General features: G+C 37.4%; 1 protein-coding gene across 5 annotated transcripts in view; it reads left to right on the forward strand.

Annotated features, from left to right (window-relative positions):
- The window catches only part of ssbp2.L (single-stranded DNA binding protein 2 L homeolog), a 127,598-nt gene that overhangs the window by 28,756 nt on the left and 78,816 nt on the right, over positions 1–20,026 (forward strand). For all 5 annotated transcript variants that reach the window (XM_018264824.2, XM_018264804.2, XM_018264819.2 and 2 more), the window contains exons 2-4: positions 5,852–5,924; positions 10,914–10,975; positions 13,110–13,194. In XM_018264824.2, coding sequence (XP_018120313.1) covers positions 5,852–5,924; positions 10,914–10,975; positions 13,110–13,194 — 220 coding nt within the window. The remainder of the gene's footprint in view (positions 1–5,851; positions 5,925–10,913; positions 10,976–13,109; positions 13,195–20,026) is intronic.

Raw genomic sequence — 20,026 nt, forward strand, 5'->3', positions numbered from 1 at the left:
TGACAGCAGCACAGAGCATGTGCAGTGAATCAGCAGAAAAGAAGATGGGGAGCTACTAGGGCATCTTTGGAGACTCAGATCTTTACTGTTAAAGGGCTGTGGTGGCCTTGGGCTGGTACAGAAGCACAAAACATCATGTGCAACATTTCTACCTACCTCTTTAGTTAGGCTTTAGTTCTCCTTTATAGGGGTAGATCACTTTTAGTATGATGTAGACATTGATATTCTGAGACAGTTTGCCATTAGTCTTCATTTTTTTTTTTTGGTGTGTTTTTTTGCGGTTATGTGGTCTTTTGCAACTGTTTGGTTGCTAGGGTCATTTTTTACCCTACCTACCATGCAATGGTTTTAATAAGAGACTGGAATAGGAGTAGGAGGGCCTAAATAGAACGATATGTAATAAAAGTAGCAATAACCATAAAATTGTAGCCTCCGAGAGCAACAGTGATCACCATATAATTTTTTCCATGAGAAGACCCTTCAAATCTCCCCCCCCCCGTACTTCTTTGCTGATACATGTATGGGACCTGTTATCCAGAATGCTCGGGACCTGGGATTTTCTAGATAACGGATCTTTCCCTAATTTGATTCTTTATACCGTTAGTCCTTAAATCATATAAACATTAAATAAACCCAATAGGCTAGTTTTGCTTCCAATAAGGATTAATTATATCTTAGTTTGGATCAAGTACAATCTACTGTTTTATTATCACAGAAAAAAAGGAAATCTTTTTTTTGAATTTCCTTTCTGGATAATGGTTTCTGGATAACAGATCCCATACCTGTGCTTTGTATTTGGGATGGGGGGATTATATGTCTGCGGATGTATTACAGGTATGCGACTTGTTATCCAGAATGTTTAGGACCTAGGGTTTTCCAGATAACAGAAGAGGTTTTTGCATACATATATTTATAAAATATGGGTGATTGGTTAAGACATACATATTTTTGAATTGCTTAATATAATTATTATAGCCATAATTGTAATTGGTGCACACATTGCTTTCTAAGGGTTTCAATGGGACCATAAGAGATAATCTTAATAATGAATTTTTAAAAAGGCCGAAAGACTTGCCAGCTATTGGCTTTTCCTATTGAGTGTTAATTAATCATATACTTCACTGATATCTTCCATAGTTAAATACGTAACCGGGATTTTTTCGTTTTTTTTTGTTAATCTCCTTGGTCTCTATGTGACATCAATTTTTTTTTTCCCAACACCATTCACAGCCACAGATCTTCCAGCCAAGCCCAGCCCAACTCCTTGGATACATTTCCCTTCTATTCTGGCATCTACAAAACTTGGGCACAATAATCAGTCTGTTTTTAACCCCATTGTATGACTTTATAAGGCAGCGATATTCCCTGGGTATGCTGGGCTGCTGACGTGCTGATTGGCTGAAAGCACAAATTATGGTGCTGCTCCAGCCTATCGTATTCTTGGTATTCCCTTACAAGTTTGGGTATCACTAAACTACTTTAATAATACAAGGTTTGTAACTTTGGACGTAGGTAGATGTAACCTCCAGTAATTCTTCCTTTTCCCCCAAACGGCAATAAGACAGATGCATGGAGTATTTACTCCTAATACTAATTCTATAGGAACTATAGTTTGTTAATATTGTTAATATTGTACTGAAAACATTTATTTTACCTTGTTTTCTCCAATTTCATCCTCTTGGCACAACTCCTAAATATAAACAACTGTTTAAATTTGCATAGAAAAAGTTACTGAAATTCTTCCAAATGATACTTAAGATGGCCATAGATGCAAATATCCGATCGTTCAGTCCTCGAAAGATCGGACTTCCCCATCTCCCGACCGGTCGCTAACCTTCAGTTTTAATAAAGTAGTAAAAGAACAGATCAGCCGATGTTCTGCCCCTGACAGCAATCGTACGAAAGTTTTGTCCGACAAAGCTGGTGACAGTCTCCCAATGAAAATCGTACGATCGGCAATACATGCAGAGATATTATCGGCAGCCGACACAAATCTTCTAGCCTGTCTGATCGACTGAACAACCGATCGCCATGGCACAAAAAATGTCGGGACTCTCCACACACAGTCTGAAAATTGTACAAATCAAGGATTCGTACGATCGGGTCTTTGCGTCTATGGCCATCTTTAGATTATCTAGAATTTTGCAGGAGATACCTGAAAGTTTATTCCCCAATCCTTTTATCCGCTAGGGTTATCCCTTATACCTGTAATTAAAATTAGACTGTGTGGAAACAAAGCTTGTATAAATGAGCAGTTGTGCGCAGGGGAAGTTGCCATTTTATTTATACTGCCGCAGTTCTAGGCCATGTTTTCCTCCCATAGCCTTGACCTTTTAAATTACTTAACCAGTTCTCACATCTATGATTACGTTATTTGCATGTAGAATAATGTCTAGAAATACATTTGCATCGTCTGCACCTGTAGTTTGTAATCAGCTGTAATTATGTAATCAAAGGTAATATATTCACTGTATCTGTGCGCGTATGCTTAAAGGTGTTATTGAGTGGAACTTGCCACTAGGGTTGTGTTTGCTCCCATCTGAAAACAGGGTTTCTGTAGTACATTGTTCTACGGTGTACTGCTGCTTATTATACCCCAGAACTAATGGCACACTTTGTTTCCAGTAAAGATTAAATACAAATTTTCAGTAGTTGTAAAGTTATTTGTAAATACAGTCATGGGTTCCGTTATCTGAAAACCCGTTATTCAGAAAGCTCAGAATTACAGGTAGGCTATCTCCCATAGACTTCATTTTAATCAACTAATTCTAATATTTAAAAAGAATTTTCCTTTTCTCTGTAATGTGAAAACAGTGCCTTGTACTGAATCCCAGCTAAGAGGTAATTAATTCTTATTGGAAGCAAAATAGTACTATTGGGTTAAATTATTATTTAAATCATTTAGTAGACTTAGGGGGTTAATTACTAAAACTCCAATTGATCTCATCTTTTTATTAAACCAAGCTCAACCAATCTCCCATCCACAATTTTTTCTTATTCATCATTAAAGTAACTCGTAAAAGTCGGGTGCGGAAAAGACTATAAAATCAAGAGAAAATCTGAATTATACGAATTATTCGGCTTTGTCGCTCGAAAACCCTGAATTGTTCCGATTATCAGATGAAACCCAGCGCAGATCACAATTTCTTCAGATTGTAAAAGGGACATCTGACATCTAAATGACCTCTGCAGGTTTGAGATTTTCAGATTCACACTTTTAACAGCTTTGGTGTATAATAAATCTCAAAAAATTTTAGTTCTTTTTTCCCTCTAAAAATTCAAGTTTTTGCCCAAAAAACCTTGACTAAAAAAAAAACCGAGGTTTCATAAATAACCCCCTTAATGTATGGAGAACCAAATTATGGAAAGATCGCTTATCCGGAAAACTCCAGGTCCCGATCATTCTGGATAACAGGTCCCATGCCTGTAGAATTGCTATTAAAAGCAGTTAAGTAATATTCTTCATTCCTATATCGGACTCCTGAAACAATGTTTCAAGTCATCTGATATAAATTGGTGGAGAACTTGAGAGTTTGACTCAGAGAACAGAAAGGGATAAACAAATTAAACTCTGTTTAACTGCAGTTGCCTTTTAACTTTGAAATCACTGAAAATGCCAAGAAATGCTGCTTGGGATTCAGATGAAGCCCTAATGCTTAATGTTATTAAAGGTACAAAAGTTTGATGTTGGTCTCATAACCCATGATGAGCACTCAGCATTTATTGGTCAACCTTACCTGGTTGCTATGGGTTATTAGACCTGGCCAAGTTTGTATCTTTTTATATAACATTACCCTGTTGGTATTCAGCCCAACTGAATCAAAACCCTTAGGGGGTCATTTCTTAAAGGTCCAATTTTAGAGTTTTTCTATACCACGAATGAACTCACAACTGGAATGGTTTCTTATATAAGAAAAAACTCAAATTGGAAAAAAACTCTGCGAGACCCGAAAACTTGAATTAATTGAGTTTTCAGCAGGAAAAAACCTCAAAAACAACTCTAACATCATGAAGGCTACTGGCATCTTCAGATGGTTTAAAGGACTGCTGACATTGACTCCTATATGACCTTGCTCGTTTATTGCGGATGCAACGTTTCGAAAGTTGCATCCGCAATAAACGAGCAAGGTTATACCTGCTAGTAGTACCCATGTTGTGCCGGTGTGTTCTGTTTCTACGTTGCTTCTGAGGTTGCCAAATTCCTCTATTATCGAGCACCTGGGATTCGTGGTTTTCTGGACGGCCAGGGTGTGCGAGTGTAAGTTCTTTCTTCCTATATGACCTTGACAGGTTTTAGATGGTGTATTTTTAGTTTCGAGGTAATTCCAGGGTCGGGGTATAATAAATCTTGAGAAATGCAAGTTTTTTTTTTTTTTAAATAAAACTCAAAAAACCAAAAAAATCAACTCGAAAAATCAAATTTTCATGGAACACACAACTCCAACCTTAATAAATAACCCCCTTCAAGTCACGAGTTTTTTAAGAACATGTAGTTGCTTATATATTGGTGGGAATAGGATGAGACTCAAGGACTCGTAGACTTGCCACAATGTGTGTTCCTGTCATTCCCTGGCTTTCTGGTAAGCATTGTGCTCCACAAGTCTAATGCTGCTATATTTTCTATATTTTTATTTCTCTTCCCTCTGGCTGTGCTTATTGCTGCTGCTTCAGCACTTCTGTCTTATACATTTTTAATGCCTTTCTATGGGTAGGGGTGGCTTCAGGTCTTGATTAGATACCGTTCTAACAAGCCTTTCAGTCATGTTTTTTTTCTATTCCCCCCCTCCCGATTCTATATTAATAGAAAGTGCTTCAGGGAAACGGATACCCATTGATCCTACAGTTAGCAAAACTTTAAGACCCATAGGGCAACACAATTTAATGTTAATCCAGCAAGGAATCTGAAAATCGGAAGTAATAGCCAAATAATAATAATGCTACATCCGTGCCATTGTACTTACCCTTGGTTCATTTCATCTACTTATCTGTACATAGCTCACTGTGTAATGAAAATATGCTTGCATGTGATTACATTGATCCAAATGAGGGTAAGTAGACATTACTCCGGACCCCGCTGAGGCATTTTCATTGGGTTTCATTCTCACATTACCATCTAGTGGTCAGATTAAGTTCTGCTCTTCTATTGAGGTTAATGAAAAAAGCAGACAAAAATGGTATGGCTATAGATTTAAGCAGTATGGGAGTTTCCTCTCCTATGTATCGTTGGTAGCTCTAATTGTAAACTGCATAAGTTATTTGTAAGTTCTCCGTTACTGTAACGTGTACATTGCGAATGCATGACAAATTCATATGATGGAAGTGGATGGGCTCGGGGTTGAGTTCTCATCAACGTAACCTTGCATCGGCTTTGTAGTGCATTACTTTAAACATAAGTTACTTTTTAATATATAGAGCTTCTTTACCAAGGGAGTGCAAAACACCAGACAACCAGGATAATACTAAAAATGAAGCAGGAGAAGCTAGAGGGCCAAATTGGGGCATCTAGGTAGTGATTGTAGAGAAGCCATGTACCGAGACTCGATGTATTCATTGGTTTTTTATTAAAAACTATAACCTTGATCTCAGAATAAATGGTGGATGGCATTACGTCACATTATAAACATTTACATTTTTCCTGCTAATTATTCAATCCTTTGTTTCCATGTGTACAAGTAATTTTCACTTACGAGGAGAAACTTTAAATAATGAGTGCCATCTAATGTCCTTTGTATAAATCTAAAGCAAGGATGTCTGTCTGATGCATAATACTACTTAGAATCTGTGGTCTGATTGTTTTCTGTACTTCCTTCTCGGTGTGTTAGTAACATGACTTTTTTCTGTTATTTTGCAGGTTAGCATTGTATGTATATGAATACCTGTTGCACGTTGGCGCACAGAAATCGGCCCAGACGTTTTTGTCAGAGGTAAGGCATTATACATATATTAACAGATTACATAGCTTCTCATGGGATACATGGGGTACCTGCCAAGATACACATGAGGCATTGGATGGGGCTATGTAGTAGGCAAATGTTTTAACTGGTCTACTGGAGCATAATGAAAAACATCTGATTGGTTGCTGTTGTTCCTTTCAGATGAGCTGCATTGTGACCCAATGTAGAGTCTTCAAGTATTCAGAAATTTTTTTCATACTTATTAGCAAGATGAAAGTGATCTTGGTTCAGGAAAATTGGGTTGTTTCTAGGCCAGAAGCGTAGCGCCAGTTGTGTATTCCAGTGGTTGATCAAATTTCAAGCAGTTCTCCTCCTTTAGGGTTATGCATTAGTGCTGCCTATTCCCTTTGGTTGCTGCTCTTTTATCAAGTGAATGCAGCAAGCAAGTACTTTTCTGCTTGTTGACTGTATGCAAAGGTTGTAAATAATGGGGCCCAAGCCCTCTGGCAAAAAATATGTATTTAGAGCTCTCCAAGGAATATTGGTACAGCAGTTGTTTTGTGCATGTCCTGGCCCTCTATTTAGGGACCCCTACACCCCTGGGCCTCCTGTAGTTGTGAGGTTACATCACTGGAGTAAGGGATAATACACCAGGCTTCATGACTGGCTTTCACTGCTGAGTACCCTGCAGGTTGTGTTGTTTGCAACAATGTCATCTCAAGAGCATATTATTTAGGTGTGATACTGAGGGGGTTATTTAAAAAATCTGAATTTATCTCATATGTTATTTTAAAATAACTAGGGATGCACCTAATCCACTATTTTGGATTCGGCCGAACCCCTAAATCCTTTGTGAAAGATTCGGCCGAACATATGCAAATTAGGGGTGGGAAGGGAAACCGTCTTTTACTTCCTTGTTTTGTGACAAAAAGTCAAGCGATTTCCCTACCCGCCTCTAAGTTGCATATGCAGAATCGGTTCTGCCGGGCAGAAGGATTCCTGCTGAAAAAAGCCGATTCCTGAAACGAATCCTGGATGCATCCCTAAAAATAACCACAACCAAACTCCCATGCTCGAGTTTAGCTTATTTATTAAGAAAAAAAAACATCATTTCATCAGATCGTGGAAAAACCCGAATCGCACATATTTTTTGGGCTTTTTTTTTTCCTAATTGCTTTAATAAATCTCTAAAAATTCGAGTTGTTTTTCCCCTCTAAAAATTTGAGTTTTCTATTGGAAAAAACCAAAATGTTTTTGATATTTTAACATTCTGATTTTAACAAATAACTTCTTGAATGTATGCACTGGCCCTGTGTGAAGCTCTCCATGTGAGGGCTGACATTGTCTGCTCATATCCTAGATCATCACCAATGAATGTACCCTGTTACAAAAGACTATAATTGCACTTATATTAATTCAGGACCCACATCTATGGAAGTGCATGTTTTAAATATGGGCTGCTTAGTCAAAATGCTTATGTATTTGTATTTGCCCTTTAAAGGGGAAATATACACCTGTATTTAACAGCAACCCAATAAATAGGGCAAAATATTCTTTTTGCCTTTTTTGTTTTTTCAAAAAAAGTATACATTTTTTGTTGCATGAAACAGTAGACATCCCTTTAATTCTTTAATCTTACTCACAGTGGTAAAGCATCTCCTTTTTCCCTCATAGTATATTTAAGGGTAACGGTGAAGACCCCATGAGAGAGACACCCCCATTATTTCCTTCCACAAAACACAGTCACTTGCACAGAAAAATTACACTGCTGGCTGTGACAAAGAATTGACATTAAATAATGAAATCGGAAAGAAAAACATCACCCAGTTGTACATCAGATTTGCACCAATTTGCATTGGCTGTAACATGCAAATTCCCATAGCTTTTTAACCGGGTAAATCAGGACATCTCATGCAAATTCATACACCCCTTTTCAATATAAGTTCAGTGTGCCAAGCGTACTTTTGACTATCGTTTTATTTAAGAAATATCTAGTGCCCTATGTGTAATGAGCTGCTTTGTTTCTTAAAGGAGACATATAGGGTAAGTGAAAAAAGCCTAATTTTGTAGGAAATTATAAGTAATAAATGGTGTTGCTTTTACGCAGTGCTAAAAAAGATGGGGGGGGACAGCCAATCACAGCCCTGCAGTCACACAAGCACAGACAGGCTTCAGTTCCCTATCAGGTCCTCCTAGCTGCTGATTGGTTCCTGTCCTGCAGTGCAGTGAACTGAGAGCTGCCGGCTTCCGGTGCACAGCCTGGGAATTCAGGGAGGAGGAAGTAGTAGAAAAGAGGAGAGGGATTATTAGGGTTTTTGCAGAAATATTCAATAAATCAGCCTGAAACCCTACTTATTAAAACACTAAATGTCTGTCTTCTTTAAAGCTTAACAGTATCTGCAGCTGGGTTAGGGCGGACCTTGTTAATAAAGAGGTCTTTTCGCTAGGCTGGTGATTTGTTTTAAATGTGCTTATGTGAACCAGGAAGTAGAAGGTGACTTTGCTTCCAATTTTTGTCCCATTTCAGTTCAAGAAATACCAAAAACGTAGATACGTTTTGACTTCTTTTTTAATTAAGACATGTTGAATACAAGCTCTATTCATTGAATGTTCAAAATGGGGGTTTACTGTTCCTTTAAGTGGTGCAGTATTGGTTTCTTGACGTCATTGTGGAATTTGCTTAGACAGAATCAAAAGGCTAAGCTTCCACTTAAAAACAGGTATGCATCAAAGGAATATTCAGAGCCCATGTTAAGGAATGGCAGGGTAAAAATTATGTTTATATAAAGTAATGTCTGCCGATGTTGTCAGTGGCAAACTTTCAACAGATCACTTCTTGCCCCAAATTAGATTTTCTGTTGTCTCTCGCATGAGCCACAAGCTCAAATATCCCTCAGCAGAATGAGAAATGCACCTGCTCTTGTTTGATCAAACAGTGACGTGTGCCTTTACCTAAGCAGTGCCCTTATGCTCCTTATGGTAAATGCATGGATGACAATCACTTATTGTAAAGAGGGAATATTGCCTGTTTTATTGTGTGTTTGCATTCAAGCCTTGCCTATTAGAAGAGCACATGAAACAGCATGCACGCAGGAGGTGTAACATCTCATACAGACATTTGTTAAAACTCCACAACATCCCCAGAAATCATTGTGGTGGTATCAATACAATGTGTGTGTATTAAGAGCCACTTGCTGCCTGGGCTTTGCTTTATTTGTAACCTGCTCAGCCAGCATGGTTTAGTCTTAGCAACAGATTGCACAGCATCGATCGTACGGGGAGGTTAACAAGCTGGTAATATGGAAGCAGTCACCTAACATTTATCCATGGCGCGAGCTCTCCATATGCAATCTGTTATTACTGTGCCTGCTAAGCCACCGTACGCCGATATAATCCAAACATGTTCATTTCATTTTGCATCCTTAGCTTTTGCTTACAGCTTGTTTTTCTTGCTTCACAGCAGATGGGACAGCCCTGGGGACGGCACTTCGCACTTTTTGAGTTGTGCAACAGTTTTTGTAGAAGTGCTGAAAAGACATAATTTGAGTTTTTTGTTTTTTTCTTAAATCCTGTAAAAGCGAATAAAATCAAGCTTAAAAGGGTAGGATTTGGGTGATGATAATCACTGTACTGGCTATGACACATAAAGGGGTACTACATATTTGTTAAATGTAAATTAAGAAACAAGACCTTAGATTTTGGCCTAAAATGAATCGCCTTAGGAATCATTCATAGATGGTGGTGCAGAGTCTTGCAATTATTGCATTTTAAATACCCTTGTAATGAAAAGAATGTTTGCTGTAAGAACTTTAAGAATTAAGTCTCATTTACCATTGAATTTCGGCAAATGCTAGCGAGCTTGTGGGGCAAAACTGTGCCAGTGCTCCTTGCTTATGTGAGTGTTCTACTTCAGGTAAGCTCCTGATATACTTTATGATTGCAGGATTTTGCATCAGTAATAAAACCCACCAGTAGCATGACTAAGGGAGAAGAACACCTCACAGAGAATAGGACCGGGAAGAACACACGTCTCCCTAATTCGCCGTGTGTCCCCTAATTATCCTGTTCACACCTACCCACATTTAAATAGAGCAGTGGAGCATGAGGCAGTATGGGACCTGTTATCCAGAATGCAGGAGACCTGGGGTTTTCCGGATAATGGATCTTTCCATCATTTGGATCTTAATACCTTAAAGGGGTTGTTCCCCTTCCAAACACCAAACACTTTTTTCAATTCAAGTTTAAAGTTGAATGTTCCTGTTTCAGTCTGGCAGCTCAGTAATTCAGGTGCAGACTCTAAACTGTTACAATTCTGCAACATTTAGTTGAAACATTTCTCAGCATTGTCACTGAAGTATTAGTAACTATTGTATCAATTCTAACAGCTGCCTTTAATGAAACTCAGGGATTCTGCTCAGCAGGGACAAAGATAAGAAATGTATCAACTAAATGTATCCATTTAGAACAGTTTACAGGGTCGGCGACCCCTCCCTCCCAGAGCTGCTTCAGAAGGTGAAAAACTACACTTTACACTTCAATATTAGAAAAACGGTTACACATAGAAAATATAAAGTCATTGGAAAAAGTTGTTATTTCTGGTTATCTATCTGAAACCAACTAGTTGTTTGAAGGTGAACCACCCCTCTAAGTCTACTAGAAAATCATGTAAAAAAATTACATACACCCAATAGGCTGATTTTGCTTCTAATAAGTATTAATTATATCTTAGTTTGGATTAAAATACAAGGTACTGTTTTATTATTACAGAGAAAAAGTAAATACTTTTTACAAATTTGGATGATTTGATAATAATGGAGTCTATGGGAGACGACCTTTCCATAATGCAGAGCTTTTTGGATAATGGGTTTCTGGATACCTGTATTTTCTTTCTGTAAACCCTTTTTTTTATGCTAAAATTATATCAGATTTAATTAGATAGCTTGAAAGTTATGTATCTCTTTCGGTACAAACATTTTATTTTTTTTTTCTAACTCTTGAAAAATATGTTGTCTTGTTTAGATAAGATGGGAAAAAAACATCACACTGGGAGAACCCCCTGGATTCCTACATTCTTGGTGGTGGTACGTATTTACTTTAAAATTATGTGACCAATAAATCTTCGTGCATTTTTCGAAGCTTTTAAAGCAGTGAGTCATTCGAGTGAAAAATAAAAATAAGCACTTTATCAGATTATTCTTGCACATAATTTATTTGCAGACTTGTTCTTTTGAGGCTAAGGGCTGACTTTCTCACTTAAGTTCCAAATTAAACCTGTAGCAACCAGTTAGATCTCTGCTTACATTTTTTCAACTTAAAGTTGCTTGTTTGTTGCTATGGGCTACTACACTGGTGCAATATAGCACCAGTGTTAGTAAAATTAGCTCCTGAGTGCAAGGACATTGTTGCTAAAGCCAATAAATGCATTTTGTACATACATTTGTGCATCCAATGCTAGCAGTGATGAAACATATTGGGTGTTATTTAGAAAGACATCAGAGTGGGGCATGAGACTATGCTTCATATCAAAAAAGACAGATTTGGGCCACAAGTGGATAGTTCTGGCATCTTCCAAATAGTATATTATAGGAAAAACAAAAAAGCATATAGCCACTTTTGATGTAAATATTTTTTTGTGAGTTTATTCCATGTTGTTAAGCTTGACACAATTTCACACCAAACACAGGTGTGTAACACAATCCCTTCCTCTGGTATGCACAAGAGTGTGCCCCTTAGTCATACCTCCCTCCTGACTTTCCCGTGTTTTTTTTGGGACAGTCCCATTTTTGACAGCTCAACCCACAGTCCCGGGTTTGTTACTGAAATGTCCCGAATTTCTCTTTGATCTCCTGCATTGAACAGCCAGAAAAAGATACAAAGTTTCTAACTAGATTGGCTTTTGGCAGAGAGACCAGAATAGATACTTTTGTATCTGAGATAAGCAGGTCTCTTGGGAGAACTTAGACTTAGAATGAAGGGCAATTCACCTTCATTAGCAAAACTGCAATAGCACATAAAAAAACACAGACATGTGTTCAAACTTTCATAACCTGCCAAATTTTGTAAAATGAACTTGGTAATTACGGGGTGTGGCCATAAAATGGGCATGATCAAAAATTGCCACTTCTCCGCGCTGCAAATCTTTTTGTCCCTCTTTCTATTTCCAAAATGTTGGGAGGTATGCTTGGTGCTCATGCAGAGATATAAAATAGGACTCAAGTTGTAGAGTGCATCATTGGAGGGCCCAGGTCTGTCCTTATGGCAGGTGATAAGTATAGGGCCCTGTCACGGCCTGCAGGCAGGTTGCTCTGTATTCACTGGGGCGACCGCAGATCTCTGTGTTCTGAAATGGATAGCAGAGACCTAGTCCTAACTAGGAGAGCCATATCAAATGCTTCCATCCTCTTGTATTCATTTCCCATTTTTGACTGATACTTGCTCAGTCACACAATGACTGTCCATTTGCAGCATGATTGTCTCTTTGGTAAGTGATTGTCAGTGGGAATGACATTCTGAATAACATGGCTCTTCCTGAGTTCTATTGCCCACTGCAGTTAAAATAATTACAGTTTAACCTTCTAATTGTTTGTTTTTGCACACCTTCCAACTGTTCCGTTTTTAGAGGGACAGTCCCTCTTTTGACAGCTCAACCCGCAGTCCCTCGTTTGTACTGGGGAGTCCCTTTTTTCTCTTTGCTGAACAGCCAGAAAAAGAATAGTTTCTAACTTAATTGGCTTTTGGCATAGAGTCTAGAACAGCCACAGGTGAAGATACTTTTGTAACAATTTTGAGATAAAATTTTTGAGAAAATAAGTAATTGTAACAATATAAGATAACAGGTCTCTTGGGAAAAGTTATACTCACAGCTTAAAGGGCAATTCAAAACTGTAATAACTGAAAAAAAAACAGAAATATGTTCAAACTTTCATAGCCTGCCCAATTTTGTAAAATGAACATGGTAATTAGGGGGTATGGCCACAAAAATGGGTGTGCTCAAAAAATTCACCTGGCTACGCGCGGCAACTTTTTTGTCCCTCTTTTTATTTCCAAAATGTTGGGAGGTATGGTTATTGGATTGGTACAATCTCTGCACCTCAACCAATAGTCTATATTTCTCTGTTTTGACAGATACTTCTCCATAGTGATGCTAAAGTTATGAATGAAACGAGGACTGCATGTAACCTTAACTAATTATTGCATTCTCTTGACATTTGTCAGTGTATTTTGGGATCTGTACTGTGCAGCACCAGAAAGACGGGAAACCTGTGAGCATTCGAGTGAAGCGAAAGCCTTCCATGATTATGTAAGTCATTGACCCTTTTGTATTTTTAATTCAGTAAGGATTATTCTTGCCAAATTTTGTTTCTGTTATTTGTACAACCTGCTTGTGATATCCTTTCTGCTTCCCACTGCTGGGAAAATGTGATACAGTGGTCTCTGAAGGGAGCTCTCCTTTGCTTTCCGTCACTTTTCTTCACTGTTTGCACTTGGTAGCATGAATGAAAAGACGTTTTTTCTATTATTTCATTTTTTTGCTATTTGTAGAGCATGTTGGTTTTGGTTGATATTTGGATTCAAGCTTTTACAGGTAGTCCTTGTGAAAGTATATTTATTTCATTATTACAATATTGTGTGAAACAAATGGTGCACATTTACATTCATTTTGTTTTTAGATTTCATAGTTTTTATACTGCTAATGTGAAGGTGTAACTGCAGTTGTCCCAGATGAGGGTCAGGATGATCCACAAAAACTTAATTGACTAAAACAAGAATCGTCTCTTCGTGGTTTCCCTGCTTATTCAATTGCTTAATGTGATGGGACCAATAGGAAATGAGCAAGGAAGCTCCAGGAGACACTTCCTGGTCAGTAAATTAAGCTTTTGTTGTTGGCCAAACAACAGGTGCTGCTCACGCTCAGGTTACACATTCATGATATTAGCAATGTATACATTACATAATGGATACATTACATAAGACCTAAAAAAAAAAAACCATAATGCCAAATTGCTTGGATTGCTCTTTTGAGCACTGTTTCAACTTACATTAAAGGTCAAGTCAGCCTCAAAATAAAAGTTTACCTAGTAAAATAAAGTCTGAGCAGCTTTTAAATATAGGTACGGGATCCGTTATCCGGAAAGGCCGTCTCCAATAGACTCCTTTTTATCCGAATAATCCAGATTTTTAAAAATGATTTCCTTTTCTCTGTAGTAATAAAACAATAGCTTGTACTTGATCCCAACTATAATATAATTAATCCTTATTGGAAGCAAAATCAGCCTACTGGGTTTATTTAATGTGTACGGGATTTTCTAGTAGATTTAGGTGGTTGTTTATCAAAGTCCGAATTTATATCAATATTTTCTGCTACAAACTCCAATCAAATCCACTTTTTTTTACGCTTATTTTTTATTATATTTTTCCCTAGAATTAGTTTTGCAGAAAAAAAAAATCAAAATTTTTCGCAATTTTTTCATTTGATTTTCATGAATTTCACAATTTTTTTGGAATTTTCACCTAAAAACTTTTGGGCTATTGCACGAAACCCCGTGCACATCAAAAAATCATTGTGACTTCTCCCATTGACTATGCAACCTCAACAGGTCTGAGATGCTGGATTTTCAGATTCAGACATTTCCATCCTCAGCGTTTAATAAATTCCAAAATAAATTGTGATTTTTTTTAAAAGTCTGATTTTATAAAAAAACAAAAAAAAAACCAAATTTTTCGTGATCTTTGCATTCGGAGTTTGGTAAATAAACCCCTTAAAGTGTGAAGATCCAAATTATGGAAAGATCGGTTATCCAAAAAACCCAGGTCCTGAGCATTCTGGGTAACAGATCCGATACCTGTATACAGTTATTGAAAATTTTTCAGTGCTTTTAAAGTCATTTGTAAAAACAATTGCTATTGGAAGCCAACAGTCTCAGCAACCAGGCCAGAGAATATACAGGGACAAACACTTTTCAATTGCAAAACATATATCAATAACTTAAAAACTGTCGAATAATTGCTTAGAATTATGTTTTCTTTTATTAGGCAAAAATGTATTTTTTGGGTTGACATCATTGTACACGGGGTATATGCCCCCTAATGAAATTATTCTATATGCCTTCCGTTATGTTCAAATGTTCTTTATCATTTCTAAAATACATATTTAAAATGGCTTGATTGTTATTTTGTATTTCTGGCCCAAACCATGACTATGTAATACTTAAAGTTCCATTGAATTAAAACATTTTTGCTTTGCGAGCAGAATAGAAATCACTGCCGTGACTATTCCGAAAGCTTTTTGTCCAATATAATAATAATTTAATGTAGAGGTGTGATTTTTCAGCAGTGACATGTTGGATGTCACAAAGTTTTTATCTTAATAAACTGTGGTCTCAATTCAAAAACTGACACTAATTAGAGGTTTAACTTGCTTGGAAATAGGAACCATTTGATATTTAATGAGTTATTCAAAGCCACATTGATTTATAAGCTGTTTCTCAGTTCTGCAAACTGTTATTCATGCAGGGAGCACATTGCATGCTATTGTTTGCGAGAGCAATAAATGAGCAATCGTTCCTAAATGTGGCAATGAGCAGTACTTTAAATGAAATCCCTTGAATGAAATGAACCTCTTGAGGAAGTGTGTTTGAGTTTCTGCCTTCTAGCGTGTGCTTGCCAGGGCTAGACTCGGAGCAGGGCAATCATCTCCCAATGAAGAAGGCCAAGGCCCTTATTTAAAGGAGAAGGAAAGTCTTTATGTGCTTGGGGGTGCCAAAGCTTAGGCACCCCCATGTGATTGTATTTACTTATCTGACACACCGGGCCAGTGCTCCTATCAGCAGAAAAATGCACTGGCCCAGGGTCCTTCCAGCGAGCACCATGGAGTGATCCTCTTCCTGCTTCTTCTTCCTTCTTGCGGCTGCACATGTACAGTAGAGGGAAATGCCAAACGAAAAAGCTGCTATTTCATTCTACTGCACATGTGTCTTCCCTGGGAAATTTGAAATATTAAGAAGAAGATCATATTGTGAGTGGGTCCTAAGCTCAATAAGTGACAGCAGCACAGAGCATGTGCAGTGAACCAGCAGAAAAAAACATGGGGAGCAACTGGGGCATCTTTGGAGACACAGATCTTTACTGCTAAAGGGCTATGGTTGCCTTGGGCTGGTACAGAAGCCCAAAACATAATGTACAACAGTTCTACCCTACTTTTTTAGTTAAGCTTCAGTTCTCTTTTAAGGGGGGCAGTAAGGCATACCGCATACTATGTGAATGTGGAACAGTCTGGATCATTTAAATTCACAACAAATCTCACCAAACTGTTGAAATAGCTATGTATTTAAAACAAATCACTTTTGGCAGACTGTAGGAATGTTTGGGCATAATTGTGCTTTTTATAACATAGGCAGAATAGTTTAAATGCATTCAATATGGTCACTTTTCCTAATTAAACCATTTCTAATTAGGTTCTGTGCTACAGAAATACTTGTCCAACTCCCACAGAAATGAGTGGGTGTTTTATATGCTGAGTTTTTGCAACTAAGTTGCAGAAAAAGACAGAGTGCATGAGGCTGTAGGTGTATATATGTGTGTACATTTGTCTATATACAATAAACCTCCCCATTTTGTGCCCTCCCCATTTTTTTCCACAATTTACATTGTTTTAATATTTTTGCAGTCCGTTCTTGCTCTTTTGCATTTCAATTGAATTTTACACTATCATATTCGCCCATTTTCCCTGAAAAACACATTTATTCCCTGTGAATAAATAGGGAAAAATTTTAAGTCCATTCTTAATCGTATGCCCCCCAATTTTACATTTTCCTGCGTTATGTTTTTTTTTTTTTAGTGGTCCCCTGGAAAATGTAAAATCGGTATTTGGCTGTAATATATATTAAGACACAGTGACTGAGAAAACTTAGTCTCTCTCCCAGAATTCTCTGAGACAGCGCAAATGTGAACATTAACAAGGGCTGTGTTTACTGAAGCCGGAAAAGCCAGTTCAGGTGATGGGCTTTGAGTGTATTCTGTGCCTAGACAGTATAAAGGGAGTGGGTGCAGCTGAGAGAGCTGAGGAGAATCTAAAATACCTTTTTTTACATTTTCCTGGATTAAAAGAGAAGCCTAAGATTCTGTATTTTATACACTGAACTTACTGCAACAGCCTAACATTTAGACATTATAACCATAAAGATCTAGGCCTTCAAAGTTACCCATCAGCCTTGTTTTGTGACTTTTATATTTTCTATATGCAGTATAACGTGTGTTGGCCCCTAAGCTCAGGTAAGTGGCAGCACCCCCAGAGTATGTGCAGTGAATCGGCAGAAAAAAAGATGGGGGGCTACTGGGGCATCTTCGGAGACACAGATCTTTACTGCTAAAGGGCTTTGTGCTGGTATAATGTGCAACATTTCTAGCCTAGCCAAACATTAGTTTTCCGATTAAGTATAAGTAAACCTTAAAAACAAGTGAATGTTAAGTTGAGGAGGTTGCTATTCTAAGCACTTTTGCAATGTACATTTAATTCCAAGATATTAAAGGATACATGTCCTGTTAACATAAATAAATTTTGTTGCAACAGCACCACCTACTGGTAATTTTCCGACCAGTCTGACCCCCACGTAGTCAAGGAAATTGACAATTTGCAGTTCACACAACATAGGAAAATACACAAAGTACAAAAAAAAAAATTGATATTCTGGTACCAGAACAGTCCACTGAATACCATAAAAACCTGGTTTTTGCAAGTGCCGTATAACTTAAAGAATAAGTAAAGAAAGAGGCTGCTCTGATGTTCTTCTGCTCAGGAAAAAAATTGGAAACATTTCTCAAATCTTTTCAAAGCAGAAGAACATCAGAGCAGCCTCTTTCTTTACTTATCCTTTAAGTTATTCGGCACTTGCAAAAACCAGGTTTTTGAGGTATTCCGTGGACTGTTCTGGTACCAGAAAATCAACTTTGTTTTCTTTGTACTTTGTGTATTTTCCTATGTTGTGTGACCTGCAAGTTGTCCTGTTTGTGGAAAACCCTGCTGTGAATGAAACACAGGTGCATGCTTGCTTGAAAATTAAATTGGTTGTTGCCGTTTCTTGCTTTGGAAAAGGCATGTAAGTGATTTCCCACAGTATCTATATAACAGGGACCTATGTACTTATTTTTAATTTAAAGGAGATACAATATTTACATTGTTTGACGGAGAGCAATAATAGTAACGCTTGTGGATTAGAGCAATGACATTTGTACTGTGTAATAGTTTGCAGGCAGTGTATTCAGTAGACCCGTAAAGGAATTGTTCAGTATATAAATAAAAACTGGGTAAATAGATAGGCTGTGCTAAGTAAAAAATGTTTCTAATATAGTTAGTTAGCCAAAAATGTAATGTATAAAGACTGGAGTGGCTGGATGTCTAACATAATAGCCAGAACACTACTTCCTGCTTTTCTTGGTTTACACTGACTGGTTACCAGGCAGTAACCAATCAAAGACTTTAGGGGGGGCACATGGACCATAGCAGTTGCTTTTGAATTAGAAAATTAACAATAGCAATGGGTGACTTTCACTACTATTTGTTGGCTGTAGCTTTCATAGGATATCTGACTGTCAATTCATGGCCAGAACATTGTGTTATTTGTTCTCTTTACTACTTTATATAAACCTGAATGGTTAGTTGCAGGTCGGAAGATTGCAACGGACTATTACTTGCCTGACCTAAGGATAAATCTGCATGTCTATGGCCAGATTTTGTCTGTACTGTTTTGGATCATTCTATCAACAGTTCTTTTGTAGAATTTGGAGTCACATTACATGAGAGAGATTATCGCGGTCACTGACATAGGAAGATTAAGGGAATATCCACTATGAAATCGTTTTAACATCAATCTCCCACAAATCACATACTGGCACTAATTGCTATACTTTCCCAGCAGCTGGGAAATTTAGGTGTTACATTGCACCTGGCTGTTAATAATGGATGTGCGAAGAAGTGACTACCTATCCTCCTCCTCCCTCTAAAATGAAGACTAATATGTTAATTTTTTTCTGCAGTAAAGACACTCCAGGAAGAGAACTTAATGTCACATTATATATATATATATATATATATATATATATATATATATATATATATATATATATATATATATAAAAATTGTAGAAAGGACCAGCACTGAGACACTGTGATATTAAAATAAACTACTGAATTCTTTGGAAAACGGAGTGCTGGTCCTTTCTACAATTTTATATACTACTTTTGACCAATCACCCGGCAAAACGAGACATTGTGAAGGAGTGCGGGTATCATCTGCAATTTCGTTATATATATATATATATATATATATCGGACCAGCCCAATATCAGGACTACAACTAGACTTTAATTGCATATCAATATACGTATTCTCTTCCATATACAGGCGAATTTTACTCTTCTGCTTAAGCTGGCCATATATACGGAGAGGTCGCCAAAGGAGCGGAACTCTCCCTGATATGCCCCCCTTGAGGTGGGCGATATTGGGCTGATCCGATTGTGGGCCCTATGGCCCAATGCGCGGATCACAAAGAGTAGGATACAGGTGGTTGGATCGAGGGCTGTATCAACGAACTAATGCAGTCCTCGATCCAAAGGGATTTTCAACTCTAAAGGGGGCCTTTAGAGTGCAAGATATGCTTTGTTAAATACGATTTACCAAACAAATTAGTTTCTTTGGGGATGACATTAAATGTTTGTCTTCTAATACATGCACATATAAAAATAACTAGAGCATTACATACATTATTATTACAATTATTAAAATGTATTTAAGTGGGTGTATCCATGGAACATACTGATTACATACAAGAATTGCTAGACACTTGAGATACAGAGGGCCCTGCTCAATAGAACTTACATACTATCATGTAACACACCCTCATGGCCACTCATCATTAATTCTACACATACATACCTCAAATCTGTGCTCATATGCAACCATAACATTGCATACTTACAGAAATGGGACCTTTTATTCAGAATGCTCGAGACCTAGGGTTTTCCAGATAATGTATCTTTCGGTAATTTAGATCTACATAACTTAATTCTCCAAAAAATCACGTGAACATTAAAATAAACCCAATATTGCTTCCAATATGGATTAATTATATCTTAAG

Source organism: Xenopus laevis, chromosome 1L, assembly GCF_017654675.1.
Source record: "Xenopus laevis strain J_2021 chromosome 1L, Xenopus_laevis_v10.1, whole genome shotgun sequence".
Classification (NCBI taxonomy): Eukaryota; Metazoa; Chordata; class Amphibia; order Anura; family Pipidae; genus Xenopus; species Xenopus laevis.